The following is a 13,968-nucleotide window of genomic DNA, read 5'->3' as shown; positions in this document are numbered from 1 at the left end:
TGCCACAGAGCCCTCTGGACTAGGGCTCAACCTGGCTACTACTTCCAGCTCTGCCACCACCTCTGACCTTAGGCCAGTCATTTTCCTCTCTGGGACTCAGTGTTGCCATCTTTAAATGGCTAGATCTCTAAAATGCCCTCTGGCAAGACTGCTCTCTGGGGCTGACTTAAGAGCAGGGATGTTGCTGGTGGTAAACTTACACTACAGTTAGTTAGCTTTTCTTCCCTCTGCAGCCTCGGACTTGGCTACGGTTTATTAAGTTCGTATTTATTTTTCACCCAGGGAGCTCTTTTTGATTACAACTATCTCATTAGTGACGGGAAGCTGTGGCTGCTTTGGCCGCCACGGCTCCAGGGTAATCTGCCTCTCCCTGCAGCTGTCCCCCATCTATGCCGGGAAGACGTGCGGCCTGTGTGGGAATTACAATGGCAACAGGGGTGACGACTTCGTCACGCCCGCTGGCCTGGCCGAGCCCCTGGTGGAGGACTTCGGGAACGCCTGGAAGCTGCACGGGGACTGTGAGGACCTGCAGAGGCAGCACAGTGATCCGTGCAGCCTCAACCCGCGCCTGAGTACGTAAGCCTGGGGGGGCAGGGAGGCCTCGCAGAGCCCTGAGGTGTCTCCCGGGTTCCAGTGCATTCCATGGCACCAGTGCACCCACTTTTGGGGGACAGGGGCACTTGGCTTTTACCATCAGCATTTGATTATCTGCATCTGGATCATTTATTCTTCAACGGCCCTTGATTGTGCACCCTCCATGGGCCGAACCCTGGGAAAGACGAGAATAGTACATGTTTCCTGTCCCTGGACCTTCGCAGTCTGTTGGAGCAGCAGCCACACAGAATTAAATTATCGGAGGATAAATGCACTGGGGTGGCCATTTGCAGGTTGATCTGTGTGACATCATTTCAGCCCTGCATTCATTTCCCTCTTACCCAACCCATTGTGGGACTATTTGTCCCGTCTGTCCGTGGGTGGTGTGCTCTGGAAATGCAATTTATTATGTATTTAAGCCAAACGTAAAGTTTATTGGTTGCAGGAGAAAAATCACAGTGATTTCCAGTCGCTTTGCAGCGCGTGCTGCCGAGGGGGAAGCCGGTTGGGGGATTTCAGAGTGGGATTGGTCACTGCCGTCCGGGGGCGGGAGCTCCGAGGGCGGGGGCGGGGCCCCGGCCAAGCCCGTGCGCTGCTCTCTCTCCCACCACAGCCAGGTTTGCGGAGCAGTCGTGCGCTCTGTTGACGTCCTCCAAGTTCGAGGCCTGCCACCGCGTCGTGAACCCTCTGCCCTACGTGCAGAACTGCCGCTATGACGTCTGCTCCTGCTCCGACGGCAAAGACTGTCTCTGCAGCGCCGTGGCCAACTACGCCGCAGCCTGTGCCCGGAGAGGCGTGCACATCGGGTGGCGGGAGCCCAGCTTCTGTGGTGGGTGCCCTCCCTGTCCGCCAGCTCTCGCACAGCCCAACCCCGCACAGTTCTCCTCGGATGTCCTGTGTGCGGCTCGTTCTTTTCACGGCAGTGTCTCTGCATTATTGCTTTCAGAACCGGGCCCAAGCTCATTTGGCAAGCATGGGTAGTGAGAACTGTTTATTTGCAGCCGCCCTCTCCTCCACCACCCCCCCCCCCCCAACTCCTGCAGGACAGGCGGTGGGGACTGGCTCTCTCACAGGACAGTGTGATTACTCTAGCCTGTTCCGGGAGGGCGAGTTGCATCCCTCTACCTGGTGGTGGTCTAGAACCTTGGAGTTCCTGGGAAGCAGAGATTTCATGTGGCTGCTGCCACCTAGTGTTCCATACATGTATGGCCAGGTGGAGGAATGAGTGAGTCCCAGATCCCAATGGGTCTCTGCACTCAGGTGTGGGGAATGCACCTGCGGATCCTTTGCTTGTAACTCCAGCCAGATGATCAGTAGACTCCTGGCCCACATCTCTGGCATTGATAGAGTTATGTAAAGTTGAATGACATCAATGTCCCCATCTGACTTTGGAGTCTCACTCTGCCATGTTAGATTTCTGCCACCACAGCTGGTATCTGCTACACATTCTGGGCCCTCGAACAGCTAGATTGTGCTCACTCTGTTGTTGGTGGTGCTGCACGGGGAACATGTGCCGAGTGCCCAGCATGGTCAGGCAATGCCAGTGGTGTAGAAACTGCCTCCGTACTAGGTGACTGTCACACTGAGTAAAAGGATAATGCGATTAAGGCAGAGGCAATCAAGGAGGGCTTTCTGGAGGTGGTGTACTCGACCAGGCTTTAAAAAGTCACCATCTTGGCAGAAAAGAGTTGTTCCACAGGCGGATAGTAGTAGTGATGCATGGAAATGAGGAGGATATTCTGGGAGGATGAGGTGTCGTGAATATTCTGATTTTTAGGGTGAAGTAGATGTGCGTGGAGACTAATATGCCCGTGGTCCTGGCAGAAGCAGGGAAATAGGAGCTATGAGAGGCGGAGAAAGGTCCTAATATATATCACATATTTGAAGAAGCTTAGGTACAGGGCTCTAGAAATGTCACTATTGGGGTCTAATGAGCCAACTCATGTTTCAAGTCTAAGCAGTGTCCTAAAAAAAGAGGAGCAGAGACAGAAGTGAGGATGAAAGGGACCACGTGTATGCATGCATGCAGTTGTGCCTCCCTGTCCCTCTGGGTCGGGGATGCCAGAGTCATGGCCAGCAGCCGGAAGAGCAGAGTCTGAGGCCTTGCTGGAACTTGCGGGTGACTTCCCCGCCCTGCGGCCTTGAGCCCATCATCTCCCCCTCCACACCTCAATTTCCTCATCGGGGTTTGCTGTTTAGAAACTGGGCAAAGTAATGAGGAAATGGCGTGCTGTTCATGACCATGCTTTGGTTGTCCACCAATATTAGAAATACTGCATTATCAGTGTGCTACAGCATCTGAAGGATTTCCTCATTTAGGACGTTCTCCCAGATCACTGAGGGCTTACCAGCACGTTCTGTAATCTCACGAAAGCTGCTGTCCTTCGCCTCCTGAGAACACAACAAAAGGGAACAGGCTGAGACTGTGGGAGCAGGGACTGAAATTTGGAGGCAGAAAATGTATGGGTGGTGGGAAGTTTTCTGTCTCTATGGGCTTATGTGGAGGTGAACCAGCGAAGAGGCTGGCCAAATGGTCCTGGAGGCCTGAGCCCCGAGGAGGGTGGGCAAGACTCCTGGGTTCCTGACTCCATCCTGTACCTCATTTTTTCCCTGAGAAATGAACAGAGCTCCCTACACCACTAACTCCATCCTTAAGAAGAGCCCCCATCAGCTGGGGATGCTCATGAAGCAAGGACTGATCATGCTGTGAGGAGATTGGGAGAAGCATGCTTTGTTTTGCTTGTTACTTGGTTACATTTCCTATGGGAAGAAAAGAGCATAGGCTTCTTGTAGATGGGGATCAAGTCTTAACCACTTCTGCCTCCATGAGCCTAGCACAGCCCCTGGCACACAGTGGGAGCATGAGAAACGTCTGTTAAACTGAGGTGGCCACTGCTCCTTCTGGGGAGGAAGCCCAGAGGAGAAATTCAATACGGCTCGAAGCCAGTTCTAGAGACATCTGTCAGAGAGAAAAAGCTCTCTGCTCCAGCTGCTCCTTAATGGGTGAATGAATGTGCCCTTAATATCACAGGTTCAATGGATTGAAAGAGAGTTGCATTTTTATTGCCCCAAACACCCCATCTTAACACACCCTGCTCTCAATACTCACCCACTGACCCAACCTCTCTGCTGGTTCAGAGAAAAACCCATGTCTAATATGGTTACGGAGCCCCCTCCCTTCTCAGATCCCCTCAAATACTAAACCCTGAGCAGGTGCAGGAGGGGAAGCCTACAGGGGCTCTCCAGGTGTTCTCACCCCCATGTGTGAGGTTCACGGCCAGGGCTTCCTTTTACACTTTCTGTGACACATTTTGCCAGTGGGTGTCCACTGTAGAAATGGATTCTAACAGAGAGGGCGAGGGTTCTAATGGTCCCAGTGGGAGTGTCCTCAGAGTGAGGTGGTCATTTCTTGGATAGGAGCTGATTAGCAAGAAGAAAGCCTTTAGAAAGGGCAAAGCACTTCCCACGCCCCCAGTAAAGGGTTTCCTCATCGGGGTGCTCACGGTGTTGGCCAGAATCCAGGAGTGCTAGGTCTTCTTAGGCCTGGGCCTTCATCTGGAATACCCCTCCCATCTGGAGCCCCCTGAGCTGGGGCTGTGTTTCTGCAGTCATCATCATGATAAAACAGCAGTGAGCATTTACCATGTGCCAGGCATTACTCTGAACTTGTTAGCTCCCTTAACCTTGACAACAATCCAGGTGGGTATTAGTCTATTCCAGTGAGGAAACTGCTCAAGGTCACAGCGTAGCTAACTAATGGCAGAACCAAGGCTCGAACCCAGGAATTTGGGAGACAGAGCCTGTCCACTTCCCTGTATTGCTGCGTCCTCTTGGGTCTTGTCTGCTGTGCTGTTTCTCTGTGGGTGGAGGCCAGGGAGAGTGAAGGAGGGGAGGAGACAGGGCTGCCCACCTGGCTGAGGCAGGCACAAGAGTGTCCCCGCACTTTGTGGCTGTCCTCAAAAGCATGGCTCCTAAGGGGTTGTTTCCTTTGTAGAGCATAATGGTTAAGAGCATGAGCTCTTGGTCATAGAGAGCTGGGTTCAAATCCTGCCTCTGCTTCTTCCTGGGAGGCATGACCTTGACAAATTACTTAGCTTATGTTTGAGTTTTCTTACTCGTAAGAAGAGGGCTATGAGATCTAATTCAGTGGGAGGTGTAAAAGGCACAGAAGCTGGTGAAGAGCAGAATATTCAGTAGATGCTCAATTATCATCATCCCAGGAGAAATGCCCTTGCCTGCCATGCCCAGTTCTTTTTAATATTCACAGTGTCAAAATCCACCTGATTTCTACATGTCCCAGACTTCAAGGATTCAGAGACCACTAAAGCAGGATCCCTCTAGTTCAGCAGAGGGGAAACCGTGTGCATTCATTATTATCGTAGGCATTTGTGAGCATGACAATACAGTTTTGCTCCTAGTAGGAAAGGAAGGTAGTGATTGTACAGATATAATTGGGGTTACAGGTCCTAGAAAGACAGTCCTTGTCATCTTCATGTTTCCACTGAGGCCTTCCTTTCCCTTGCCTCTCTCCCAGCGCTGAACTGCCCACAGGGCCAGGTGTACCTGCAGTGTGGGACCCCTTGCAACATGACCTGTCGCTCCCTTTCTTACCCGGATGAGGACTGCAATGAGATCTGCCTGGAAGGCTGCTTCTGCCCCGCAGGGCTGTACCTGGATGAGAGGGGACACTGTGTGCCCAAGGCCCAGTGCCCCTGTTACTATGATGGCGAGATCTTCCAGCCCGAGGACATCTTCTCAGACCATCACACCACGTGGTAAGTGCATGCAGCAGGACCGGGGACCTTGGGAATGGCAGGGCTTGAGAGGAAAATGGTCCTCCAAATCCTTCATTTTGTGGGTGGGAAATTGAGGCCCAGGGAAGAAAGTGACTTGCCCAGCAAGTCAGAAAGAAAGCTGGGATTTCACCCAGCTTGAGTGGCTTCCTTACTCATGGCTGGCGGGAGGACTGCTTCAGCTTCATTGCCAACTCTCACGTGTTGAGCCCCATTTCCCTGCAGTAGGTCTTAGTTTCCCTTTTTGAGAACAGGAAATGGGAGGGCTCCCTGTCCCCTCCCCTATAGCCCCCTGGCAGTGTTCCCAGGCGGTGGCATTTGAACCAGCAGAAAATAGACGAAGGCAGCCTCACCTCAGTGGTTCATTGCTACCCTGACTTGCTTTACATACTTCCCTGAAAAATAGCTCCAATCACACTTGCTTCTTTTGGCCCTTTGCCCCGTCCCTCTGTCCTGGTCCGTTTCAGAGGGGCTGTCACAGTCACAGGAGAAATTTATGACATTTCCTTGTCACCTGCTCTGGCCTGGGTGCTGGCTTAGAGATTGGTGATCTGAAGGAGAACAAGACACAGTGTGCGCCCCAAAGAAGCTGATGGTTTACTAGGGAGACCAGTTAAAATGTCCTGTGGAATATTTCAGACATAAAAGTAGAGAGAATAGAGTGAGGAGCCCTAAGGCATCTGTCCCCAGGTTCAGTGATTATCAGCACTTTGCCATTCTTGTTTTATCTATTCCCTCCTCCCCCTTTTGGCTGGAATAAAGAAAATCTCAGATATTACATCATTTCATCTGAAAATATTTCAGTATGTGTTTCTAACAGATAAGCACTTGAAAAACCCGATCTAACCATAATACCATTGTTCAGATAAGCACTAACAATGATTCCTGATAACACCTAATATTCCATCCATGTTAGCTTTCTTGACTGTCTCAAAATGTCTTTTTATATATAATTGGTTTGTTCAAGTCAGAATCCAAACAAGGTCTGCACACTGTGTGTGGTATGAAGCTTTTCCTCCTCACTTAGTGAGATAAGTTTGTGGTCCTTCGCCATCTCTTATGCCCAGAGCAGGTTGGTTATGCTTGGATGGAAAGAATGGTTGTCATTGGACTTGGATTTAAGCAAAATGCGTTGTATCCCCCTCTGGACTGTGACCTCCCCAAGAGTAGAGACCACATCTTAGGTCCTGATTCCCAGCACCCAACACACTTATGGCAGAAAATAGGCATAGTCAATGTTTACTGAGATGAAATAACAATCATATTTGGTAGGCTTGCCATTTTGTAGACATAAAAATCTCTACTCAGAAAAGGTCAGATTGCTTCCACTTGGGAGGAGCTGGAGAAGACCCAGTGCAGGAGGTAGCTTTGGGTTTGAGGAAGATTCTAGCAGTGGGTGTGGGGCGGGCCTGTGGAGGAGGGCTTTGGGGTGGAGCTGAGGCCCAGGGCCAAAAACACACAGGGAGTACTCACCAGTCACCAAGGTAAGTCCTCTGGGGGGGCATATGTTGCATGAAGGGAAGATAAGCCTGGGAGGATGTTGGGCATCTTCGAAAGATGGGGAGGGGGGACTGGAGCAGTAGGCAGGGAGGACCTCAGAGGTTTTGAAAGAGCAAATAGGTCAAAGCGTAGCTTTAAGGAGTGGGTTCTGGAAGCTGCATGAGGTGTGGAGGCAGGGAGATCAGTTGTGGGAAGAAGTTGACACAGTCTGGTCAAAAGGTGCTAAGGCCCCGGGCCAATACTAGCAGTGGAGATGAAGCAAGGGGACAGAGGCCAGAGACCCCAGGAAGTAAACAGACTGGGGGGACATGTAGGGGGATGAGGTTGGCTGAAGACGGCCCCGGGGTTCTGGACTGGAGTGCCCGGGAGTGCGGAAACAGCAAGAGGGCTCCTTGTGGGTAGGGGGAGGATCATGAATTTGGTCTTAGCCCGGATGGCTGAGTTGCCAAGAGCGCATGCTGGTGAGTGAGGGGAAACAGTCACCAGAGGGGTGGGTGTGGGACTCGAGTGAGAGGTGGAGGCTGGACAAGATTTGCGTGGAGGTGTTCTGTATGGCTGCAGGGGCAGCCAGGCCCATGAAGGAAGTGGATTGAGGAGCAGAAAAGGAAACTGAGTCCAGAGCTTGGGGGGATGTTCAGAGGGCCAGGGGAGCAGAAAGAGGATCCTATGAGAGAGGCTAGAGGAAAAAGGCAAGCAAAAAGGCACAGCGAATGCCGGGCCATATGGTGGAGGTGAGGAGAGCAGGGGAGTGACAACATCTGTTGGTCTGAGCATTGGGCCTTCACCCAAGCGGTCGTTTTACTCCGCTTGTCCAGCTATGATTTTCAGGGTGTTTCTCTCTGGGACCTTAAAACAATGCCGTTAGAAGGCAAGCATCGCTTTTCTTAGTAAGGAATTTGAGGCTTAGGGAGATTATCACTTTCCCAAATCATCCAGCCAGTGATAGAACCCAGGGACTCTTAGACTCTTCATGTTACATGGAGAGGAGGCTGTTGAATTTGGCAATCGGAAGGTCATAGTGGCCCCCGTGTTGCAGTAGTGTGGTGAGGAAAGAAGCCAGAGGGTAGGAGGCTGGGGTGACTTGGAGGGCAGCACGTGTCCCTGGTCATTTTACCATATTGGAGGCACAGGGAAGGTGGGGAGATGAGGTGCAGAGGGCCCTGGGTGAGCAGAGCTGGGGAATAGCCCTGGCTTCAGGCTTTCTTCAGGATTTGCACATCAGTGACCTCTCCATGATATGTTCCCGGGCTCTCCTTTGGGCACCAGGGCTGAAAGCTATTGTCTGTCCCGTCTCTCCACTTCATTTAGAAAACCGGATTTCATGGAGAATGGGAACCATCAGGAACTTGGGGCTTGTTTTGTGGCTCTTTATTTTTATCCCCGCACACTGAAGAGTGAGCCCCATGGAGCAAATGCTGGTGATGCCCACAAGAGGTAGTAGGAAGGTACAAACACGTGTCTAGAAGTATCTTTAGGCTGTTTGGTCACCAGACAGGCATCATGGTAGAGCACTTACACTATTGCAAGCCAGGTTCTGGGCCAGGAGTTGATTATAATCCTACCTACAAGGTTTTTCTTCTCTTTTCTTCTTTCTAAAAATAAAATTAAGCTTTTGGGTCATGTCCAAATGACAGACAGACCATGACATGAGGATATTTTAAAATCAGGTGTTAGTTAAAAACCAGAGGGTGCCATTTCTGCATGTGCCCAGAGAGGGAAGGGCTGATTCTCTTTTGCTCATTTAATAAATTTTCATTGAACAGCAGCCACATTAAAAATCATTCAAAATCATTACTATTAGAGAAATACAAATCACAACAACGAGTATTACTTCATATCTACTAGAGTGGAAAAATTTGAAATCTGGATAATGCCAAGTGTTGGCAGGGCTGTGGAATATGGGGCTCCCGCTCTGCTACTGTTAGGACATACACCTGTTCAGACACCCCAGTATCTTTCCCAAACCTAAATCTGATTATGTCATATCCCTGTTTGGAATCCTTAATAGCTTCCCCTCAGTAGGCCTTAGGAAGGATAGAGACCAAATCCCTATGATGGCCTCCCAGGCCCCATGCGATCTGACCCCTGCCTACCTCTCCTTTCTCCAGTCTCCTGGCCTTCTTTAATCTGGAAGGTGCATTGCTCCCAGCACCCAGGAAAGCAGTTGGTATGATTTATGCAAACTAGATACCCACACTTGATATCTCCACAGTCCTGCTCTCAGGCATATACACTAAAGAAACTCTCACACAGGCTCTTAAGGGCACATGTATGAAGATGTTAGTCACAGCTTTGTTTGAGGTCTGTGTCCATCCCTGGGAGGGTGCATGGGGAAAAGGCAGTGGATGCACACAGTAGAGGATCATGCAGCCTTAGAAGAACGGGGAAAGTAGGTATGTATTAGCAGGGTTCAATCTTGAACACGTGGTGGTAAAGAAAACGACAAAACACTGTGATATATGAGATAGTACCACTTATACAAATTAAACATACAGGCATGCGAAAGAAATACATATTTTATGAGAATGTATGCAGGCAGGTCTACACTGAACAGAATAAGATTGTATTAGTTTTCTGTATCTATTGCTGCATAAAAAAATTAACCCCAAATTTAACAGCTTGAAAGAATGGACATATATAATGTCACACGGTTTCTAAGGGGCAGGACTCCCGGAGCAGCTTGGCTGGGTGACTAGGTTTGCTCATGAGGTTGGAGTCAAACTGTTGACCAGGGCTGCAGGCTGAGTCATCTGGAGACTTGCCTGGCCCTGGAGGTTCCATTCCCAGCTCATTCACACAGCTCTTGGCAGAAGGCTTCATTCAGTTCCTCGCCATGTGGGCCTCTGCATTGGGCTGCTCGTGAAGTGGTTCCCTGGAGTGAGTAATCCAAGAGAGTACCAGGACAGGAGCTGCAGTCTTTTATAGCCTAATCTCAAGTGACACATGGTATGTCACTGCTGCCACATACTGTCGGCACACAGATCAACCTTGGTGCAACGGAGATGACACAAGAGTTTGAACACCAGGAAGTGGGGATCCTCGGGGGTGCTTTAGGAGACTACATGTCATAAAAATAATTGCCCGTGTTAGGGGAGGGGATTGGGATCAGAGGAGAGGAATAAAAGAATATGTAAAAAAAAATATTGGATACTTCATGCAGAGCCTTATGCTGCCTGCTGAACAGATAATGAGCAAAACTGTCTTTGATCTTATAGTCCAGTGACACAGAGAGAGATGTTAACCAAATAATAACTCCAATACATGCAGAGTCACAAGTGTGGAAGAAAGAGAAGTACGTGGTCTATGAATCCTTGAAATGGGCTAGAGAAAAGGTAGGCAGGAGTCAGATCGCATGCAGCCAGGGAGGCCATCTGAGGGATTTGGTCTCTTTCCTAAGTCCTCTTGAGGGGAAGCTACAAAGGAATCTCAGCAAGGAGGTGACATAATCATAGTTAGGCTTTGGAAAACCCTTGGGCTGCCAGGAGGAGTGTGTTTTGGAGAGAGGCAAGAATAGGTGCAGGGACATCAGTCAGTTAGGAGCTTCTGCCTTGTCCAGGTGACAAGTGGTGGCGGCTTATGGCAGTGAAGGTAGAGAAGTGGATGTGAATGCCAGAGACGTTTAGGAGATAAGGCCCAAGGGCTTGGTGATGGTCAGACGTGGGGGTTGGGAAGAAGGCAGTATCAGGGCTGACCCCTCGTTTGCTGGTTTGTGAAACTGGATGGTTGGTGGTATCATACAATGAATCAGAGCCCTGGCGGGGGACTGGCTTTGGTGGTGGGATCATGACTTCAGTTTTGGGCATACTGAGTTTGAAGTCTTTGTTATGCCAAGATGGCTATCATGTGGGCACTTGCATACACAGATCTTGGGTTCAAAGGAGAGATCCCAGCTGCTGGTGTAAATTTGTGAGTCGTCTCTGTCATAGAAGCTGAGTGTATGGATGGCAGCCTAGAATGAGAGCCCAGGCTGCAGCCAGCAGAGGGGTGAGCCTGAAAGAGCAACTAGAAAAGTAGGAGGAAAACCAGGAGAGATTTGTTTCTCGTCCTAGAAGAACAGGATAGCCACAGTGGTCGAATAATGTCGAAAGGGATCGGGTAAGGAAAGAACTGAAGACGTTCCACTGGGTTTGGTGACATAGAGAGGGTGAGTGGCCTTAGCGGGCTGTGTTTCAGATGAGTTATGGGACCACCTTGACTTGGACGGGGAGACGGTGAGTGGGAGGTGAGGAAAAGGAGCCAGCAAGCATAGCCGCTCTTACAAAGCTGGGTTCTGACTTTCCTCTCTGCAGCTACTGTGAGGATGGCTTCATGCACTGTACCACAAGTGGAGCCCCAGGAAGCCTGCTGCCTGACACTTTCCTCAGCAGCCCCCTGTCTCACCGCAGTGAGTACTGTCCCCCTGGAAGGGCTCTTCACCTCGCCGCTGGGCTGCTCTGTCTGATGTGCCTGTGCATTCAGGCACATGTCAGGTTTGACACCATTTTTATGTTCATGTGAGTGGTTTTCAGGCCTTGACATGCCTTTGCATGTGTGCATCCAAATTATTGAGGCAGGGAGGAATTTTATTTCAGGGGAAAAATTGAGTTATCTGCAAGATGGATTCAGTGAGACCTCTGTTTTGCCCATGGTGACTTTAACCCAGTGAGTAGCTGTAAGTTGGTCACCTTGATTGTGGTGAAGACCACCCCCCTTCATTAGCCTCTTTTTACTCAGGGACATACTTACAAGGATGTCTGTCTGTCTGTCTATCTATCTGCTTATCTAATTGTTTTATTTTATTTATTTTTCTTTCTCAGGATAAGTGTACTCTCTTTAATCCCCTAGTTCCCCCATCCCCCCACACACCTCCCCTCTGGTAACCATCCATTTGTTTTTTGTAGTTAATAATCTGTTTCTTGGTTTGTTTCTCTCATTTCCACCCCCCTTCGCTCATTTGTTTTATTTCTTAAATCCCATATATGAGTGAAATCATATAGTAGTTGTCTTTCCCTGACTGGCTTATTTTGCTTATGATCGTACTCTCTAGCTCCATCCATGTCATTGTAAATGACAAAATTTCATTCTTTTTTATGACTGAATAATGTTCCGTTGGATATATATATCACATCTCCTTTATTCAACGATTTATCCATGGACACTTGGGCTGCTTCTGTAGTTTGGCTATTATAAACAATGCTATTTAAAGGCAGATGTGCATGTATCCCTTTGAATTAGTGTTTTTGTAATTTTTGGGTAAATACCCAGTAGTGCGATTCTTGGATTGTAGGGTAGTTCTATTTTTAGCTTTTTGAGGAACCGCCATACTGTTTTCCACAGTGGCTGCACCAGTCTGCATTCCCATCAACAGTGTACGAGTGTTCTTTTTTCTCACCTCCTTGCCAACACTTATTGTTTCTTGCATTGTTGGTTTTAGCCATTCTGACAGGTGTATGGTGATAATGAATTGTGGTTTTGATTTTCATTTCCCTGATGATGAGTGATGTTGAGCATCTTTTCATGTGTCTGTTGGCCATCTGGGTGTCCTCTTTGGAGAAATAGGTCTTCTTTGCAGAATGTCTTCTGCCCATTTTTTAACTGGATTATTTATTTTTTGGATGTTGAGTTGTATCAGTTCTTTGTATATTTTGTATACTAACTCTTTATCAGATATGTCATTTGCAAATATCTTGTCCAATTCTGTAGGTTGTCTTTTAGTTTTATTGTTTCTTTCACTGTGCAGAAGTTTTTTGTTTTGATGTAGTCCAAATAGTTTATTTTTTTATTTTATTTCCCTTGTCTCAGGAGATTTATCTAGAAAAATGCTGCTTCAGCCAATGTCAGCAAGATTACTGCTTGTGCTCTCTTCAAGGATTTTTTATGGTTTCAGGTCTCACATTTAGGTCTTTAATGACAAGGGTACCTGTTTAGAAAGCTTCTCAGATGGATGTGAAAGAGGAGAGTTTGGGCATATTGTTCTCAGTTTGAAGGTCCTAATAGTTGCTACACTGTTGAAGGACAAGGCACAGAAGGGAGAAGGGGCTGACCTAGCTTTGAGGGGACTATATTCACACTTATGGATCAGGGAAAACTAATTGGCTTCCAGATGGATCCTTGCTTAGAAAGGACTGTCCCAGTAGGAGGGCGAGGGATGCTATTAGGCAGATAAATGAGCTATTTTCAACATCTGGCTTGACCACCTCTCTCTGCCTTCTGCTTCCCTCAAGACGCCATCTCTCCAAGTGACACAGATGTGTGCCAGGCATTGGCTTTCCACTTTGTCCTGGTGAGAAGTCAGGCTGCCCTGTATGACTGATTGGGGAGCATCTCTCAGCCTTGAGCTGGGATAAGATCCTAAGCATGTGAGTGGCTCACAAGTTGAAATCAGAACTTGTGACCTTGTCTTTTTCTGTTCAGGCGGCTATAACAAAACACCACAGACTAGGTGGCTTAACTATGAGAAATACAGGAATATATTTATATATGGAGGCTGGAAGTCCAGGATTAGGGTGCCAGCAAGGTCAGGTAAAGTTTGCAAACTTCTCCTGTGTCCTCACAGGGCAAGAAGGGCTGGGCGCTCCATGGGTTGTCTTCATCAGGGCACAAATCCAATTCGTGAGGGCTCTACCCTCATGGCCTCATCACTTCCCAAAGGGCTCATTTCCTATCACAACTACCTTTGGGGTCAACACATGAATTTACGGGGGCACATTCAGTCTGTAGCGGACCTCAGGGTCACTAAATCCTTCTCCTCCTCTCTTTGCCGATTGCTCATGTCCCTGCCCTCTCTTGGCTTTTTTCTAGCTGATAGTTCCTGGAAGCGGTCATCTTTTGTGAAGTCAAGAAGCTCCTAGAATTTTGTACGATTTGGAAGAGCCACTTGACCTTTTAGGGTTTCAGTTTCCTAACAAAAGTTTCCATATAAAATTAAGACTGGGGGTGCCAACGTGGTTCAGTTGGTTAAGCATCTGACTTCGGCTCAGGTCATGATCTCACAGTTGGTGAGTTCGAGCCCTGCGTTGGGCTCTGTGTTGACAGCTCAGAGCCTGGATCCTGCTTTGGATTCTGTGTCTCCCTGTCTCTCTGCCCCTCCCCAGCTCATGCT

At 48.8% G+C, this 13,968-nt stretch overlaps 1 protein-coding gene across 2 annotated transcripts in view; it reads left to right on the top strand.

Annotated features, from left to right (window-relative positions):
• Positions 1-13,968, top strand: part of VWF (von Willebrand factor) — a 137,407-nt gene that overhangs the window by 52,638 nt on the left and 70,801 nt on the right. For both annotated transcript variants that reach the window (XM_045060755.1, NM_001246279.1), the window contains 4 exon segments: positions 377-572; positions 1,208-1,423; positions 5,129-5,369; positions 11,177-11,271. In XM_045060755.1, the coding sequence (XP_044916690.1) occupies positions 377-572; positions 1,208-1,423; positions 5,129-5,369; positions 11,177-11,271 (748 nt within the window).

Source organism: Felis catus, chromosome B4 (assembly GCF_018350175.1).
Source record: "Felis catus isolate Fca126 chromosome B4, F.catus_Fca126_mat1.0, whole genome shotgun sequence".
Lineage (NCBI taxonomy): Eukaryota > Metazoa > Chordata > Mammalia > Carnivora > Felidae > Felis > Felis catus.
This window is presented reverse-complemented; position numbering and strand designations above follow the sequence as displayed.